Source organism: Arvicanthis niloticus, chromosome 23 (assembly GCF_011762505.2).
Source record: "Arvicanthis niloticus isolate mArvNil1 chromosome 23, mArvNil1.pat.X, whole genome shotgun sequence".
Lineage (NCBI taxonomy): Eukaryota > Metazoa > Chordata > Mammalia > Rodentia > Muridae > Arvicanthis > Arvicanthis niloticus.
Genome location: NC_133430.1, coordinates 29,181,273 through 29,199,306, shown reverse-complemented (window position 1 = coordinate 29,199,306; position 18,034 = coordinate 29,181,273). Strand labels below are relative to the sequence as shown.

The 18,034-nt window shown below is 43.5% G+C and overlaps 1 protein-coding gene across 1 annotated transcript in view; it reads right to left on the bottom strand.

The window, feature by feature from the left end:
- Vipas39 (VPS33B interacting protein, apical-basolateral polarity regulator, spe-39 homolog) overlaps positions 1-18,034 on the bottom strand; it is a 28,064-nt gene that overhangs the window by 1,843 nt on the left and 8,187 nt on the right. Inside the window, exons 6-19 of the mRNA XM_076921560.1 lie at positions 16,592-16,656; positions 14,044-14,100; positions 12,917-13,009; positions 12,456-12,489; positions 11,356-11,458; positions 10,078-10,105; positions 8,512-8,585; positions 6,554-6,629; positions 5,640-5,774; positions 4,517-4,558; positions 4,139-4,228; positions 1,890-1,976; positions 829-918; positions 327-431 (exon numbers count right to left, since the gene is read on the bottom strand). Of these exons, the coding sequence (XP_076777675.1) occupies positions 327-431; positions 829-918; positions 1,890-1,976; positions 4,139-4,228; positions 4,517-4,558; positions 5,640-5,774; positions 6,554-6,629; positions 8,512-8,585; positions 10,078-10,105; positions 11,356-11,458; positions 12,456-12,489; positions 12,917-13,009; positions 14,044-14,100; positions 16,592-16,656 (1,079 nt within the window). The remainder of the gene's footprint in view (positions 1-326; positions 432-828; positions 919-1,889; positions 1,977-4,138; positions 4,229-4,516; positions 4,559-5,639; positions 5,775-6,553; positions 6,630-8,511; positions 8,586-10,077; positions 10,106-11,355; positions 11,459-12,455; positions 12,490-12,916; positions 13,010-14,043; positions 14,101-16,591; positions 16,657-18,034) is intronic.

Below are 18,034 nucleotides of genomic sequence, written 5' to 3'. Positions count from 1 at the left end.
ACTGCATTACAGTCACGCTCCACACCGAGGTCTTCAAAGCTCACTTCAGTATTTTTTAACCCTGTGTGTGTGTATGGACACACATGGGCTAAGGACAGATCAACCTCACATATCAGATGGTATCTACCTTGATTTTTGAAACAGGGTCTCTTACTAGCCTGGAACTTGCCAGTTCAAATCTCAAAAGTGACTTCTGCTGTGCTTTTGCTCCTTCAGCCCAGAGGTGAGTCTTGTATCCATGCAGCTCAGCTAAGCCTAGGTCGTGGGCGCATATACTTGATGCTACTTTGTGAACGTTCTCCTATGCTGACTAGAGGGAAATTTACCGAGCTGCTGAGAATGACATCGATTTTCTCTTCCTCAGCAGATCCTTTATCCACTTTGCTCCTGTATGCAAGCAACTGCTGACGATCCTTCAGGTCTCGGCACGTCTGTACACAAAACACAATCAAGCTCCTACTCAGCCTGCTCTATAAGGAACTCACTCTTTCTGCCACTCTTTCTTTGCCCCTGGGCTCAAGAAAAAGACAGCAGATGAGAATAAGATGATGCGTATAAAGCACCCATAAAACCCCATGCTGCAGAGATGGTTACAGAGTTTATATAGCTTCATTCAGTTCTAATGACCCCAAAGATCTAAAAGCTGAGAATTCAGTCCAGAGACTGGGAAAACAATATAGGAGTGTTGGTCTCCAAACTAACTCTTGCCAGACTATTTTGTCTATTCAGTCAAAGCCACTGGAAGCATTTCAGGATCTGGGGCAAAGGTTGTATCCCTGACTCTCCACCCAGGACCTAACTCAGGGTTCTCACTTCTTTGAGACTCACATCAATGACAACATCATGGCACTTGAACTTAGTAGCTAAGTTCAACTTTGTGTCCACATCTTCCACCAGATTGACATATTCCTGCAATATCTGTAGGAAAAAAGTATTCTGATTAATGATAAAAACACAGGGCTCCCTGGGTAGAAAAAGTAAGTTCTAAACAAGGAGGAATTCAGTCCCCTATGTCAGCAAAGCCATCATGGTTCTGCAGTGGGAAGTGAGGTGATGCTCGAAGCACTTCCCTGCTTCCTCGGGAGAAGAGGAAGAGCATCCTCCTCACCCTGCAGCCAGGAACACAGGCCACAGTGCTCTAGAGATGGCCCAGTGTCAGGGGCATCTCTGCTTGTACTTCGAAGGCCTGGAATCAGCCATAAGCTTAAAGTCAGCCTGCTAACACAAAGTCTTGGGTCTCTGTGAAAAAACCTTGAAACAAATGGCTAGAAGCTATTGTAAACAAGCAGCTTTGGTGGAAATCTGCCAGGTCTCAGTCATAAACCTTGTAGATAAGTAACCTTGATGGATATTATCAACTTAGATAGGGACAAGTGAATCATAGGTGGAGTCAGAGTGACCTGTCCCCTGAAGCTTCACCCAGCTGATACTCTGTTCTGGTAGATATCTGTACTCCCCCTAAACACTTACGCTCCTGTGTCATCCCCTTCCCCCACATCCTGCCTTTTTGTGTATATAACCTCTGTGTGAAAAAGTAAAATTTGCGATTTGATCAGCCTATTGACAGATCGCCATTCTTTGCGTTGGCCAGTTTTCTCCCACTTTCTCTTTCAGGTGATCTCCTTGAACCCCTGTTTAATGCCCTGCTGGCCAGGACAGTCCAGGGTATGCCTTCTGCCCCTAGGCCTGCAGTGAATTCTTCTCAATCATCTGAACAGTACATAGTTCTCTATATAGCTAAACACAGTAGCTGTTCCTCAAAGACAGTCTGAAATTACTTTGTTCTTCCCTGCCCTTTTCTATCTCAGGCCCCACACAGCCACAGTGCCACCACTAAGAATATGAGGATAGCTCACATTCCACCACTAGTTCTTTTTCACAGCCATTACCTGGACAGGGGCACTGTTCTTGTGCAAAATTTCCACAACTCGATGGAAGCCAATGGGTGCTCTCTTCTTGGTGTAACCCAACCAGTTCTGAAAAAAAGGACAGCAATAGGTGGGCCAGACATCTTTAACACACTGGCCTCAGCTCATGTGCAGTTTATGGTCATATCAGAGAAGCATGGTAGACAGACAGGAAGAGGTGAGAGGTAGAGAAACAGTGAGAGATGAATTTTTTAGAAAATCCAAGGAATATTGAGGGTAGAAAAGAGAAAGACCTATAAAATAAAATAAGGTCTTTGATCTTAACAATAATGCATGGAAAACAGTCTGCGAAATGTTCCAAAATGAAGTAACGAATAACACATACATCATAAGTTTGTCAGTATAAAAAGTTCTATTTCTCCATCTTTACACGCATATGGAATTGTTTACTTATGAACTCATACAGTAGGATCTGGAAAGCTACTGACAACAGGACTTTCCCTGAATGAGGCTGGAACAGGGAGACTGTGAGAAATGAACCTCTTCTTAAGTTATTTGTACTGAGAAGTGAGTCCAGGCTTTGTGCATGTTACCTATGCCTCACTCTACTACCACTGAGCACAGCCTTGCCCTCAGTCTTATATACTTACACACTTTTGTATACAGTGTTCAACTTTTCTATGAGTGTGTTTTGCTTTAGTAGTTAATATAACTAATTGATAAATAAGAAGAAAAATCAGCAAACTCTCAAGGCTAGAATGAAAAAATATATTTAAATTTTAAACCAACTTGTATGGAACCACAAAAGATCTCAAATAACCAAACCAATCCTGAGAAAGAAAACTATATGTGTGTACATGTATGCATGCACACACACACACATAACAGGGGATGATGTAGGGTGGATGTTGTTAGTTCAAACTATAGTAATCATTCCATTATATAAATCAAAATTCCATAGTGTATACTTTGTAGTACATAATAATCAACTTTCTAATATATATTATACATATGTGTGTGTATATATAGATATATGTATACATATATATATATTATATATATATAGAGAGAGAGAGAGAGAGAAAGAGAGAGAGTGTATATGGACTGTATATACACACACATATAATATATAATATATAATATATTATATATAGGGACTAAAATCATATCCAAAGATTGGATAGATCATATTAGATCCTAATAAATTAAATTAAATTAAAATATATAAATATAAAAATTAAAAACAGGGGCTGGAGACATGGCTCAGAAATTAAGAGTATCTGTTGCTCTTGTAGAGGCCCTGGGTTTGAGTTCCAGAATCCACATGATAGCCCACAACTATTTATAACTCTCACTCACATGGTACATTGAATCACATAAATCTAAAAACAAAAGAAAACAAACAAACAAAACCCTAAAAGCAGTAATGAGCTAATTTAAAAGTGATGTATATATGGCAGATATTTATGATAATATCATTTTACTAATATTACATTTCTTGGGGCTGGAGAGATGGTTCAGGAGTGAAGAACACTTGCTGGTTTCCAAAGGACCTAGGTTAAATTTCCAGCACCCACATGGTGGCTCACAACCACGTGTAACTCCAGTTCTAGGGACTCAATTCCCTCTTCCTACCTCCTTATGCATGCAGGCTACTATCATGCACATAGAATAAAAGTCAATCTTAGAAAAAAAATCATCACTGTAGATTCATACATTTCAAGATAGATAAATAAATGTCTTGAGAGGTAATACCTATGAGACAAATGCTAATATTAAAGGGAAAAGTATTGCACATACAGTTTACTTTCAAATGGTTCTGAAAAAAAAAACAAAAACATCTATTTAAAAACAAAGCAGCTGCCGGGCGATGGTGGCGCACGCCTTTAATCCCAGCACTTGGGAGGCAGAGGCAGGCGGATTTCTGAGTTCGAGGCCAGCCTGGTCTACAGAGTGAGTTCCAGGAAAGCCAGGGCTATACAGAGAAACCCTGTCTCGAAAAACCAAAAAAAAACAAAAAAACAAAAAACAAAAAAAACAAAAAAAAAAAAACCAAAAAACAAAAAAACAAAGCAGCTAAATAACACATCAAATGTTAATAAATTAGTAAGTAGGAACAGTGGCCCCTCTACTCTTCTTCCAAATTTTGCTTTCATTTAAAACTTTGGAAACAGGGACTAGAAGAAGCTTCATTGGCACCAGGAACTTATGAGACCTATGAAGGTCTTCTCTCTCCAAAGGCCTCAGAAGCACAGGGTCAGGGCACTCACCTTCGTGGTGAACAGGGCATCAACATCATTCCAGGCTCTAAGCTTGGCACGTGCAGCCAAGGCTGTCAGCACATACTGTTTGTCTGGAATCTGAAGAGCAGAAACCAGGAAACAGTAAGAAGATATAGAAATGCATCCATGAAATGCTTTAAAATTTTAAAAAAGCGTTATGTCTTTGCTGATACAAATCCTGACCCTTAAAAGCAACCAAGTTTGTAGTCACCAAAGACCCTTTATCTTCCAAACCCCACACTGATTACACTCAAGTTTTCTCTTACTTTCCACTGACTCCTAACTTTCAAAACCACAGTGTGTAGGTTACTAAGTAACACACACTCCATGCACGACTACTTCACAAACCAGCTAACACAATGCTACCTTGAATGTTTTCTTCAGATTGATGGGACTGCTGAAGGTCCCCTAGGATGAAATGGGAGAAGAAACTTTAGTGAGATCCCCAAATCCCTCATTTTCTTCTTTATTACACAAACTCTCTATGTGAACTGTAAAGCATTTAAACCCAGCCATGACTTTATAAGAAAATCTCATCAGGTCTGATGGAACAGCACACACCCTGCTGCATCAGGAAGGCCAGTGAGCACAACACTGTGTCCTCTAGTCCAGATTTCTTGTGTCAGTTCCACTTCCAAAATTTCTTCCCTTCCTCCCTCCATCATTTTGTTTTTTGTTTTGAATTTTTTTCTTTTTGTTTTTCTTTCTGTCTTTTTTGTTTTTCTGCTAATCCAAGTAAGAAAAAAGCATACTTGTGAGGGTTACAATGTGGGGGTCACCTGGATGTGATGTCACTGGGCTCAGAGCCTGATACCAACACAAACGTTTTTAAAAAAAAAAAAGGGGGGGGGTTGGAGAGGTGACTCAGTGGTTAAGAGCACTGGATGCTCTTTCAAAGGATCTGGCTGCAATTCTTAGCATCCACATGTCAACTTACAACCATCTGTAACTCCAATCCCAGGGGATTAGATACCCTGTTGGGTTTCCATGGGTAACAGGCATGCACCAGTACCCAGATATACATGCAGGCAAAACACCTATACACATGTGTTTAAACCCAGCACTCAAGAGGCAGAGGCAGGTGGATCTCTCTGAGTTTGAAGAGAACCTGAACCATAGAGCAAGTTCCAGGAGAGACAGGACTACACAGAGAAATCCTGTCTTGAAAAACCAAAGTAAAAAACAAAAACAAAGAAAAACAAAAACACCCATACACATAAAATTAAAAATTCTTTTTTGGAAATATGAGTTATCCATAGCCATCTGACACTACTTTCCTCTATGTTACTGCTGCTAAGGGAGCCAGCACCAAAGACAGCAGATGCTCTGCTAGGGTGCCAGCCACATATGGTCACACAAACCCTCATAAACCTTTGTCCCTCTTAGGTCACTCTTACTGAGAAGTTTCTGGATGATTTCTGAAAACCACACAAGACAATACCTCACAATAGTGTATTTGAACAATGCTCCGTTCTTACTCCTCCTGTACCTCGGACTCTGTGTAGTGGTAGATGCAGGCATAGAAGAGCGTCGTCACTAGTGGCATGCTGAGAATGGAGGCTTTACGGGGGTGTTTCCGGAAGATATCAGTCTGCCCTGAAGACTCCAGGTGTCGGTCGTTTGCCTGTGGTGGAGTCAGCCAAGTGAGAAAAGCAACAGTGTCCATTGGGAGAGGCAGGGAAATACCTGCACTACTACAGCAGTTGTATAGGATATCCCAGAGAGGGCTAAAATCCATCAATGGGGCATAGATTTTTAAGTTTAACTAAGATTTCAACAGCTCAGCTTGGTGTTGCGTGCCTATAATCCCAGCATTTGGGAGGGGAAGAAGCAAGAAGATGAGGAGTTCATGGCTTTATTACACAGTCCAGTTTATAATATTCATTCATTCATATTCATTCATATTCATTCATTCTCATTCTCTCTCATTCATTCTCTCTCTCTCTCTCTCTCTCTCTCTCTCTCTCTCTCTCTCTCTCTTTGGTTTTTTGAGACAGGGTTTCTCTGTGTAGCCCTGGCTGTCCTGGAACCCCCTTTGTAGACCAGGCTGGCCTCGAACTCAGAAATCCACCTGCCTCTGCCTCCCAGGTGCTGGGATTAAAGGCATGTGCCACCACTGCCTGGTGATATCTTATCTCAAAACAAAGAAAAATTCAAAAGAACAAAGAAAGGGAGGGAGGGAGGAAAAGAAGGCGAGAGGGAGGGAAGGAGGAAGGAAGGGAAGAAATCTGACTAGAGGATGCAGTGAATACTTCCAGGCTAGCAGCAGGCAGGAGAGGAAAGGATGCCCAAGGACCATCAAGAAAAACTCAGAGAAGAAATACAAGGCTGTGCCAGAAAATGACACGAGCAGACTAAGGAGGGGCCTGGGCACAGAAGCAGAGCAGAGACAAGGAGCCTCACCTCAATGATGATCTGGCGCTCCAGCAGTGTGTAATGGTCTTGGACATGTGCAGAGTCTTCTGCTGAAAATGGCAAACTGGTAAAGGGCCACAAGGTCAGTACTTTTTTCTATGTGAAAAGCAAAACAAACCCAACCAAATCAAATGATCACTAGAACCTTCTGAGCTCATGGTTTTTAACAAGTGTGATCTCAATGCGCCTTCTGAGGATCCTTTAAGGCAGAGGAGCTAGAAAAGCAAGAGTAGACTTTGGGCTGGACACTGTAGTTGAGGTTTGCTGACGGAGCTGGGGATGTAGCTCAGTGGGATAGTGCTGGCCTAGCATGCATGAAGCCCCGGGCTCAATCGCCAGCACTGCATAGACCAGGTGAGGTGGTATATGCCACACCTCAGCTTTCCCAATGTGGAGGCAGGTGAAGTAACATGTCAAAGCCATACTCAGCCTGGACCACAGACACTCTTGGGGGGGTGGGGCGTGGGGGGGGGGAGAGGAGACAGACAGTCAGACAGAGACTTTGAAAACTCAAAAGGAATCTTTTCAAAGTTCACATAATGTACAGTTGTAAGTGATTTTGCTGCGGAATGAGTAAGAATCGGCTTGTTTGGGGAGTTAGCTATTTGGTGAGTGAGTCACAAAGCTAGAAAACCAAGATAACTACCCATTGCCAACATGCTCACAGAATTTACTGAACTCTACTGAATCTGTTAACATCTTTTAGAGCAGAGTAGTAAAAAGCAAATCAAATTATATAGCATAGTGTAGGTTGGAAAATTAAAGATTGCACCAATCTACAGAAATGTCAAGGACTCCATCTTCAAAACCATGTCTTTAGCCAGATACGGGGCACATGTCTGTAATTCCAGCACTTAGGAGGAGCCAGGTTTAGGAATTCTTGATGACACAGCAAGTTCAAAGCCAGTCTGGGAACACGACAGTGGAAGGCACCTTTTAACCTTCAGTTCAGACCTCTATCCTTTAGACAATGATACCTGTCTGTTCCTCTACTCACTACAGAAAGAGTCCTGAAATAAATTACACTGACCCAGGGAAGTGTGAACCCCAGCTATTTGATTAACATTACAATTAGGAATTTCATACACAGGCGAATTCTAAACGTGACCCTAGAAATCCTTCCCTGAGGAATGGCTGAAACAAGTGTAAACATGAACCTGGAGAAGGAAGGGGTACTGAGAAGCTATGTAGCTGTATGGATAGACACTGAGAAGCACATTTCAGCTTAACCTATGGAAGCACTTTTCTGTAATAAAGGCAGGTCAACAATAAGATGAGTTATTCTAAGAGCACCGAGTATCCCATCAGAAGAGCAGTAATATCTGCAGCTTTGTTTTTAATGACGTCTTGTGTTTGGATGAAATCTTGCACTAAAAGCAGTAGTTCTTGCTACTTGGGGCTTCAAGACTCATAACAAGAAAAACGTTCAAGGTCTATAAACAATTTCACTTTTTAATTTTATTATAGTAAATCATAAAAAAAATTATCACCATGGCTGCTGAGGGTAAGAGCACTGGCTGCTCTTCCAGAGGACCCAAGTTCAATTCCCAGCACCCACACAGCAGCTCATAGCTATCTGTAACTCCAGTTCCAGGGGATCTAACACCCTCACATGACATACATACAAGCAAAACACCAATGTATATAAATCATTAAAAATTACCATAATTTTATTGGCAAAATGAGGGGATATGTGAGAACCAAAGTTCAAGAACAAAGACAGTCTTTCTAATTGAATATACTTAGCTTTAGGGAAGACCCTATTTTTTTCATGTTTCCTTCAGTCAGTGAAAACACAGCTGGAGACTAGGATTTGGGAACTGCTGAGGCAGATGGCCTACAGAGTGCCACGTGAGTCACTGTTAGCCCTCCCTTCTGAAACATCCATCCCATCTTCTTTTCTTCTCTTATTATAGCTACATAAAACTACTTTTTCCCATACTTACCCAATGCAAGTCTTAAGGAAGTCTTTTCGTTTTTCAGGGTCTTGAATGTTCAAGTGCTCTCGATACTGGGATAGCTACAAAAAAAAAAAAAAAAAAAAAAAAAAAAAAAAAAAAAAAAAAAAAACCAGAGAAAAAATTAGAGCTATCACATATCCTTAAAAGAAAGAAGGATAGCACTAAGAGGGATAGCACGTGTCTAAGCACACATCTGTCTAAGCACACATCTGTCTAAGCACACATCTGTCTAAGCACACATCCAAGCATAAAGAGGCATATATATGTGTATACACACACACACACAGAGGAGAGAGGGAGAGAGCACTAAGTGGATGTGTGTGTGTGTGTGTGTGTGTGTGTGTGTGTGTACTTGCCTGTGCTTGTGTATGTATAAGAGCCAGAAGTAAGTATCTGCTTCTCTCTCTTTTTTCCCCTTCCCTTCTCCCTCTCACTCCAGCCCCGCTCACTCTGGTCCAAAGGTTTTTATTTATTTATTATATGTGAGTATACTGTAGCTGTCTTCAGACACCCCAGAAGAGGGCATCAGATCTCATTACAAATGGTTGTAAGCCACCATGTGGTTGTTCGGATTTGAACTCAGAACCTCCAGAACAGCAGTCAGTGCTCTTAACCGCTAAGCCATCTCACCAGCCCCTGGTTCTTTCTCTATTGTTCTCTGCATTATCTCTTTATAGATTTATTTTAACTGTGTGTGCATGTGTTTGAGTGCAAATGTCCGAGGAGCCAGAAAACATCAGATCCCCTGAAGCTGGTAGTTATGAGCTGACTGATACAGGTGCTGGGAATAGAATTCCAGTGCCCTGCAAGAGCACTACACACTCGTAACTACTGAGCCATCTCGTCAGTCCATCCACCTTGTCTTCTGAGCCTGGGTCTCTCACTGCACCTGAATGAAGGGAGACTGTCTGACTGGCAAGCCTCTGAGATCCTCTCGTGTCCACTGCCTCAGCACTGGGCTTGCAAAGGCATACCCAGTGCACTCAAGTTTTACATGGGTCCTGAGGATCCAAAATAAGGGTGTCATGCTAGCACTGTCCAATGAACCACCTCTCCCCGGATTATAATTAGAATTTATATGCTCTAAAAGCTGAAATTCTTTACTCTCAGAGTCCTCCTGGACTATAGACAATTATGTGTATGTGTGGGGACTAAGCTAGGCAGAGTGTCATTTTCTAGATCTTCTAAATCTAATCAAAGAAAGAAAGAAAGAAAGAAAGAAAGAAAGATAGAAAGAAAGAGAGAAAGAAAGAACCCGGGCAGTGGTGGCGCACGCCTTTAATCCCGGCACTTGGGAGGCAGAGACAGGTGGATTTCTGAGTTCGAGGCCAGCCTGGTCTACAGAGTGAGTTCCAGGACAGCCAGGGCTATACAGAGAAACCCTGTCTTAAAAAAACCTAAAAAAAAAAAAAAAGAAAAAAGAAAGAAAAGAAAAAAGATAAAAAGAAAACAATCAGCAGAAGGGCTTGGCAGAAGGGTTTGGCAGTACGCTGGGCTTTGACTTAGATGCCTGGTCAATAGATGCTCAATAGAAACAAAGGTCACACTTACCGCCAGCTCTTCTGTTCTATCTAGGAACCTGGGGAAAAGCAAAGGAGAGGAGGAGAGTTTAATCTACTGACTTTCCTAGTATCTCTCGCATAAGAGACAAGCTCTAGAAGAACTCAGTTCCCCTTATCTCTACACACTGAGGTAAACCCTACTCCAACTTTCTCCCACCTCGACCTTCAGACACCTGCTCACCTTCATATGTACATGTCCCTCTGTCCTACGTTCTAAGTAAAGCAGTCAGAGCAGGGCAGTAAGAGCTAAAATACAGCCCTAGTCAATGGTCACCTACCCTGTGTTTCTTCACTCAAACCCAAAACACTGTTTTCTGTCTTCTGTTTCCTCCTTATTCTGAATAGACCATAATTAACAACATTGTCTTGGCACAGAAGAATGCTTGACAAGACTTCCTTGACTGGAAAGGAAAGCCAGAGAGAGCAAACAGCCTGCCTCTGTGAGCATGTCTTCTTTGGCAAACTCCTTTCTGACTTAACCAGGTAAAGTGCCTTCCCACATCAGTCTGTGGGCAGCTGTTCATCACTGTTCTGGCCACAGGGTAAATGAGTTACTCTGGGCCACAAAACCTAAACAGAGGCTCTCACACCTGACATTGAGGAAAGGATAAAACATGCATACAGTTTAATCCAAGGGCAAAACATCATCCCCATTTACTGGAAAGAAACAGAAGGAAAAGGTGGTAGAAGGCCACCAAACGACAGCCCAGCCCCCTCTTACCTCGCTTCCCAGTGCAGCCCAAATCCTAAGGCTTCAAGGAGACTTCCCTGGGCAATCCTGACTGGAAAGCTATAGCTCCTCCCCCTTTTCTACTGTACTCTCACTGCCATCACTTGAATAAGAGGAGGGCACTTTCAATCAAGAGCTGTATAAGGAAATGCTTAGCACACATAGATTAACAACACACACTAACACTAGCCTGCCCAGTCAGTCTTCATGACCCTCTGTGGTAGACATCACCATCTCCATTTTACAAGGGAAAAAGGCCACTCTCAAGAAGTCTAGTGACTTGCTTAAACTATCAGAGTAACAAGTAACAATCAACCATACATAGTCCAGGTATGTTTGACTGTGGGGCCTGGTTGTTAACGCCCTGCCACTCCCCCTGACTGCAGGGTGGAATCATTATCCTAGCACGTTTCAAGATCTTGCTTTCTAGCTGTTTCTGAAAATGGACAGTGTCTTCAATTTTTTTGCACACTCCACCCCCAGAGTGTTCTGAAAACGTACCTGATAAACTTCGTAGACCCGAAGCCCAAGTCTTACCTGAAGAGATCTAAAAGCAGCTTTTGGTCCCCTATTTCTTTAAGGAAATGAATGAGATGTCTCAGTGCAACCTGGCGAACCTCCAGCTCTCGGAAAAGGATCTCTGGCACGTCAGGTAGAGAAGGAAGTCAAGTTTCCTAGCACTCAAGTCTGAGTGTGGCCTCTCCACTCATACACCCCAAGCATCGTCATCTGAAAGCCCAGCAGCAGCTAAGGATGGCTCTACCTGGTCTCCATCCGCCATCTTGAACAGCTTCCAGTGGTTCTCAACCTTCCTAATGCTGCGACCCGTTAATACAGTTCCTTTTCTTGTGGTGAGGCCCCAACCATAAAATTATTTCACTGTTACTTCATAACTATAATTATGCTATTGTTATAAATTGTAATGTACATATCAAATATGCAGGATATCTGATCTGCAACCCCTGTGAATGGTCATTTGACCCCTAAAGGGTTGAGAATCTTTGCTCTGGAGCAGCACACAGCCACTTAGTCAGCTTTTTAGATTTTTTTTTTTTTTTTAAGATTTATTTTATGTATATGAGTACACTGGAGCTGTCTTCAGACACTCCAGAAGAGGGCATCATTGGATCCCATTACAGATGGTTGTGAGCCACCATGTGGTTGCTGGGAATTGAACTCAGGACCTCTGGAAGGGCAGTTAGTGCTGTTAACCACTGAGCCATATCTCCAGCCCCTTGCCTTTTAATTCTTTTCTTTTTTTTTTTTTTTTTTTTTGGTTTTTCGAGACAGGGTTTCTCTGAGTAAGCCTGGCTGTCCTGGAACTCACTCTGTAGACCAGCCTGGCCTCGAACTCAGAAATCCGCCTGCCTCTGCCTCCCAAGTGCTGGGATTAAAGGCATGCGCCACCACTGCCCGGTGCCTTTTAATTCTTAATTAACACTAACAGCAGCACTTCTCACATCCTCAAACACACAGTCCACAAGGAGGCTACTGTAGCCTCACCCTACAAGCTGCCCTTAGAGGTGTGATGTGGCCCGGGTTACCCAACTGTCTCTGAACCAGACTTGATCCTGGTGAGTTCTCCTATAAAAGCCACATGTGCTACTGAGTGGAGACATACTTCAAACCATGCTCACCTTTGCTCAGGGTCCTCTTCAGGAAGATCAGAACCTTGAGGAAAAGAGACAAAGACTGTGCATCCTTTCACACAAGCTGCCCTGATTACCTCCCATCTAGGAATGAGGCCAGCAACGTGTTAGGGGTCACTGCAGGCAGACACATCCCCTCTGTGGGACAGAGAGAGAGGATGGACTTCTGGAACTGAGCCATGCCCTAGGTGTCCACACTGCCTCCTGTCTGCTGAGAAGCTACTCTCACAGTGCTGGTGCCATGATACTCAGCATAACATAGAACAGTCAGCCTTCTGATTTCTGGTTACAACTAACAGTTCCACACAGAATGCATGTTCCTCCACCTACGGTGGGAGCACAGCTTTCTGAGAGACCTATGCCTCAGAAAGAAAGCCAGATTCTTGACATGCAGCCCAGACTTTTCGGTCAGTACCAACTGAAAGGCTGATAGCAAACCTCACACTTACTGCAGTGATGACGTTTCCATCATGCATGCTTACTGCCTCCTCCAGGAGCTGCAGCTTATCCTGGAGGGAGCGGAAGCGCTCTAGTGAACAGACCTGCAGAGTAAGAACACAAGAGTGTGTCAGGAAGACCACTGCCCATATTCCCTGTCCCTGGAATATGAGGGACGGTCAACAAAGGAAGCAGCCAGAGAGCACCTCTATAATACACTGGTCTCTGTGCTCTGTGAGCCTGCAGCCCCCACACCCCATCCAGCAATGTGATGCCCTGTAGGACGCCGACGTATCCAAGTCTTGGCCAAGCCAGCACATCATCACTTCTTTTTCCTCCATGTGCAGTTTCCGTACATACTAAAACCTACCTTGTGCGAGCGTATAGCTGAGCTTTGAGAGTGCCTACATGCTAGCACCCACTACAACAGAGACACACCCAGCACTTCTAACACCCTTAGACAGCCGCTCTGCTCACGCTGACCTTAATGCTCTCCTGTTCCTAGCCACAAATGCTCATCTGCTCTGTCACGGTAGTTCTGTCTTTCCTAGAATTTCACACAAGGAAATTCACTAAATAATCAACCAATTTTCCAAAAAATACTTCCAAATTTCAATGAAAAAGAAGTTTTTTTTTTCAACAATGCTAAGATTGGGATCTTAAAAAAACAGAAAAAAAAATTCACCTCAACACTCATCCCACAACATGTACAAAAATTAGCTCACAATGTATCACTCTCTTTTTCTGTGGGGTTAGAGCAGCCTTGAAAGAGGGCTTGCACTCTGCACCCTGGCAGACCTCAAACCCTGGCAGACCTCAAACTTGCCATGCATCCTGTGTGGCTTTACACATGTTCTTTTCATGCCTCAGGCTCCCCAGTGCTGGGCTTACAAGCGTCCTCTTCCACACACAGCAACTCTTACCCACCATTGTTTTCCCCTATGCAGCAAAGCAACTTTAAACCCAGAGTCCAAGATTTCAGAGCTGGCTTCCAACTGTAGTGGATTTGCTTTGCTCCTGAAAACCACTCCACTTGAGGAATGGGAACCGGAAAGGATGTCAAGAAACCCTTCCTGTGGGAACACACTACTCATCCTGTCAAAGAATCCTGCAGGAGTTTCCTCCTCAGTAGCCTTACCTTGCCCCGGCGGAGGCGTCGCACTGTATCACTGAGGCTCCAGTCATTGCTGTAATCCTGGAATATTAGCAACAGGTGAATCATACATTAAGGGATCAGAATTGCTACAACCAGCTCGATGCCTCAAATTCAGTTTTTGCCATAAGAGAAATAATCTCTGGGAAACAATTGACTAAAAAATAAAACTAGAGCCGGGCAGTGGTGGCACACGCCTTTAATCCCAGCACTTGGGAGGCAGAGGCAGGTAGATTTCTGAGTTTGAAGCCAGCCTGGTCTACAAAGTGAGTTCCAGGACAGCCAGGACTATACAGAGAAACACCCTTTCTTGAGCCCCCCCCCTCCAATAAATAAATAAATAAATAAAACTAGAATGGTCCTGTTTTGAGTTTGGTCTTGGTTTGAGTTCCTCCCTTTTCTTTCTTTCTTTTTTCCTTTCTTTCTTTCTTTTTTCTTTCCTCCTCCTTCTTTTTTTTTTTTTTTTTTTTTTTTTTTTTTTTTTTTTTTTTTTTTTTTTTTTTTTAAGGTTTTTGTGATAAGGTTTCTCTGTGTAGCTCTGGCTGTCCTGGAACTCACTCTGTAGACAGGTTGGCCTCAAACTCACAGAGATCTGCCTGTTTTTGTTCTGATGCTGGGATTAAGGGTGTGCACCATCACCACCTGGCCTCAGTTTGAGTTTCTGAAGAACTAGAGTAAGGGTGACACAGACCAAAGAGGGACTGACCAACAACAAAGCCCAGAACCCTCTGCTGACTGGCTCAGGGTTCCAAACTTTATATGCAACCAGTCTGAGACCCCTAGTAGTTAGTACCATAGCCAAGAAAAGGAAAGACTTTGACACACAGCCCCCTTCTGATCTTAGAATATAGTTTCTTCCCTTTGGGTCAATTTGCTTGTTTAGAATGCCTGGTGGGATTCTGACCTCCACCATTTCCCAGACCACAGTGACAATCATTCAGTTTCACATTAAACTCCCAAATGGCAGCAGGAGTAAGAAAGCATGGGGGCCTGTGTTAGAACACAGATTTAAGTCCAAGTTATCCTTTCCCAGCTGTAAGAACCCAACAAAGAACTACTGTTAAAAGACCAGTTTAGTGTTCTCACCTATATAGGGGTCATGTGCTGCATAAGACGTTCTGGCCAATGCATATACAATGACAGTCCCAAAGACTTAATGGAGCAGAACGTTCCCCGTTGTCTTGTGGGGGTGTATGTGCGTTATACAGTTGTGTGTGCATGTGGAGGCCAAAGGAGGATGTCCTGCCCTATCAACTCTCCATATATTCTCTTGAGGCAGTCACTCTCGGTGAACCTGGAGCTTGCTGTTTTTCAGCTCTGCTGATGGCCAGCAGAGCTCGGCAATCTTCCTGTCCCTGCCCCTGCAGCACTGAGGTTACAGAAACATGCAGTCATGCCTGCTTTTTATGTGGGCACTGAGGGTTCAAATGCAGGTCCTCATGCTTGTGCAGCAGGCACTTGTTACCGACAGGCCAGCTCTCCAGCCCCTTACCTAGTGTTCGAACCATATCTTTTCTACATTTAGATACACAAATACTTGACATTATGTCCCATGGGTAAATAACAGGCAAATGGATTCACATCCTGTTGGGAGCCGACTTTAGTAGAAAGAGGCTAGATCAACTTTGTAGCCATCTGGAACCATATACCCTGATGAAAGACTTGGTTGTCAAAAGCCTATAACAGCTGAAGCACACTCTGATAAATATATTGTTTATCCCACATAGCTTGTTTTGCTGTTTAGTGACCTCAGCTGTATGGTGCATGTGGTAAAATGTTTTCACCTGTGTTCTCCTGCTTGTGTATATAAATACCTCAGAATTCCCTTCAAAAAGAAGAGACTTGATCACACCCTGTCTTGTCTCCATTCTTCTCGTTTCCTGCCCCAAGAGCCCCACTCTCTCTCTTGACCAGAGCACTTAGCCCCAAAGCGTTGAGGAAGAGTATGGGCCGCAACAACATCCTAATGCAATGGATGCAGAATACAGGCTATCACACCTAGGTTTGTGGGAACACATCTTATGTTTGCACAAAGATGAAACTACCTAGCAACACATTTCTTAGAATGTATCCCTGCCATTCAGTGACAAATGACTATAACAGCTGCTCAAACAGCAAAGCACTTTATACTGTCAGTGTCACACCAATATAAAGATGTAACTTAAGCTGAACATGGTGGCTCACAACTATAATGTCATCACTCAAAAGACTTAGGCAGAAGAATTACCATAAGTTCCAGACAAGAGTGGACTATCTGGTGGGTGCGAGGCTCCTGCATGGGCTACAGAGGGAGACCCGATTTCAAAACAACAAAATGAGGGCGGGAAGACACTTGTTGCCAAACCTATTGACCCAAGTTCAATTCCCAGAACCCACATGGTGGAGGGAACCAACTCCCACAAACTGTCCTCCGAGTGCCACACTTATAACTGGCATGTAGCCAACACACACACACACACACACAAATAAATAAATGTAAATTTAAAAAAAAAAGTAACAGAGGGGAGAAGGAGAGAGAAATTCTGTAACTCACCCTGTATTCTCCCTTAGGCCTCCCCAGCTCTGGAGCATAACTTTTGGCAGGTGTGTCTGAAAGAGCTGAAAAGGAAACAGGAGCCAGTTTAGAAGGCATTGTACAACCTGTTTCTTATCCTTCTTTCCTCTCCTGCTTCTTCCCTACTTCCTGTGTACATGCATGAGAGAGAGAGAGAGAGAGAGAGAGAGAGAGATGTTGAGAGCCGACTTTTAGCAGAAAGCGGCTAGATTATCTTTGCAGCCATTTGGAACCATATACCCTGATAAGAGATTTGGTTTTCAATAGCCTACAACAGCTGAAGCACACTGTGATATCCCACATATTTTGTGTTGCTGTTTACTGCCCCCAGCTGCAAGGCGCACGTGGCATCCATGCCTGCAAGGTGCACAGTGCACGTGCTATCCATGCTATAGACGCCTGTAAGGCTTACGTCATATCAACACCTGCAAGACACGTGATATCCATGTGCCTACAGGGCACATGGCAAAAGCGTATAAATACCTCAGAATTCCCTTCAATAGAGGAGACTCAATAAACGAGACTTGAGACTTGATCAAACCTCCTGTCTTGTCTCCATTCTTCGTGTCTCTTTCCTTTTATCCCCACTCTCTCGCTAGACCCTGACCCTCGGACCGGAGCGACAGCTTGGGCCAGGACACATTTTGGCCCACAAAGCCGGACAGTACGGGCCGAGACAGAGGGTGTGTGTGTGTGTGGTACCATACCAAGAGTGTGGAGGTAGAGGACAACTCTGAGATTAGGGATCAGACTCGAGTCATCTTGCTGTGGTGGTTTGAATAAGAACAGCCCCCATAAGCTCCTATACTTGAATGCTTAGTCACCAGAGAGTGGCAGTATTGGAAAAGATTAGAAGAATAATGAGGTGTGGCCTTGTTGGAGGAAGTATATCACTGGGGCATGCTTTGAGGTTTCAAAAGACCATGCCAAGCCCAGTGTCTGTCTGTCTGTCTGTCTGTCTGTCTCTCTCTCTGCCTACAGATCAGGATGTAGTTCTCAGCTATTGCTCCAGCACCATGCATGCTGACATACTTTCTGCCATGATGACAGTGGACTAAACCTATGACACTGTAAGCAAGCTCCCAATTAAATGCTTTCCCTTATAATAGTTGCCGTCATCATGCTAACTTTTCATAGCAATAAAACACTGACTAAGACACAAGCCTATGTATAAATTCCTCTACCCACTGAGCTATCTCACTGGGACATTTTTTTTTTTTTTAAACAAAACAAACAAAAACCCAATCTTTTGTCTTCCTGAGTAGCTCCATGGCCAAAAGCAGGACTCTGTTCTTTCCTGACTGCGGCCCTGGCAGTCATCCCTGGCAATGGAGCCCACATGGCTTCTGCCTCCTCACTTAGTACCAGACACTTTCTCTACTCACCAATCACCACCTGTCCCCATGACTCTCCAGGCTGTAC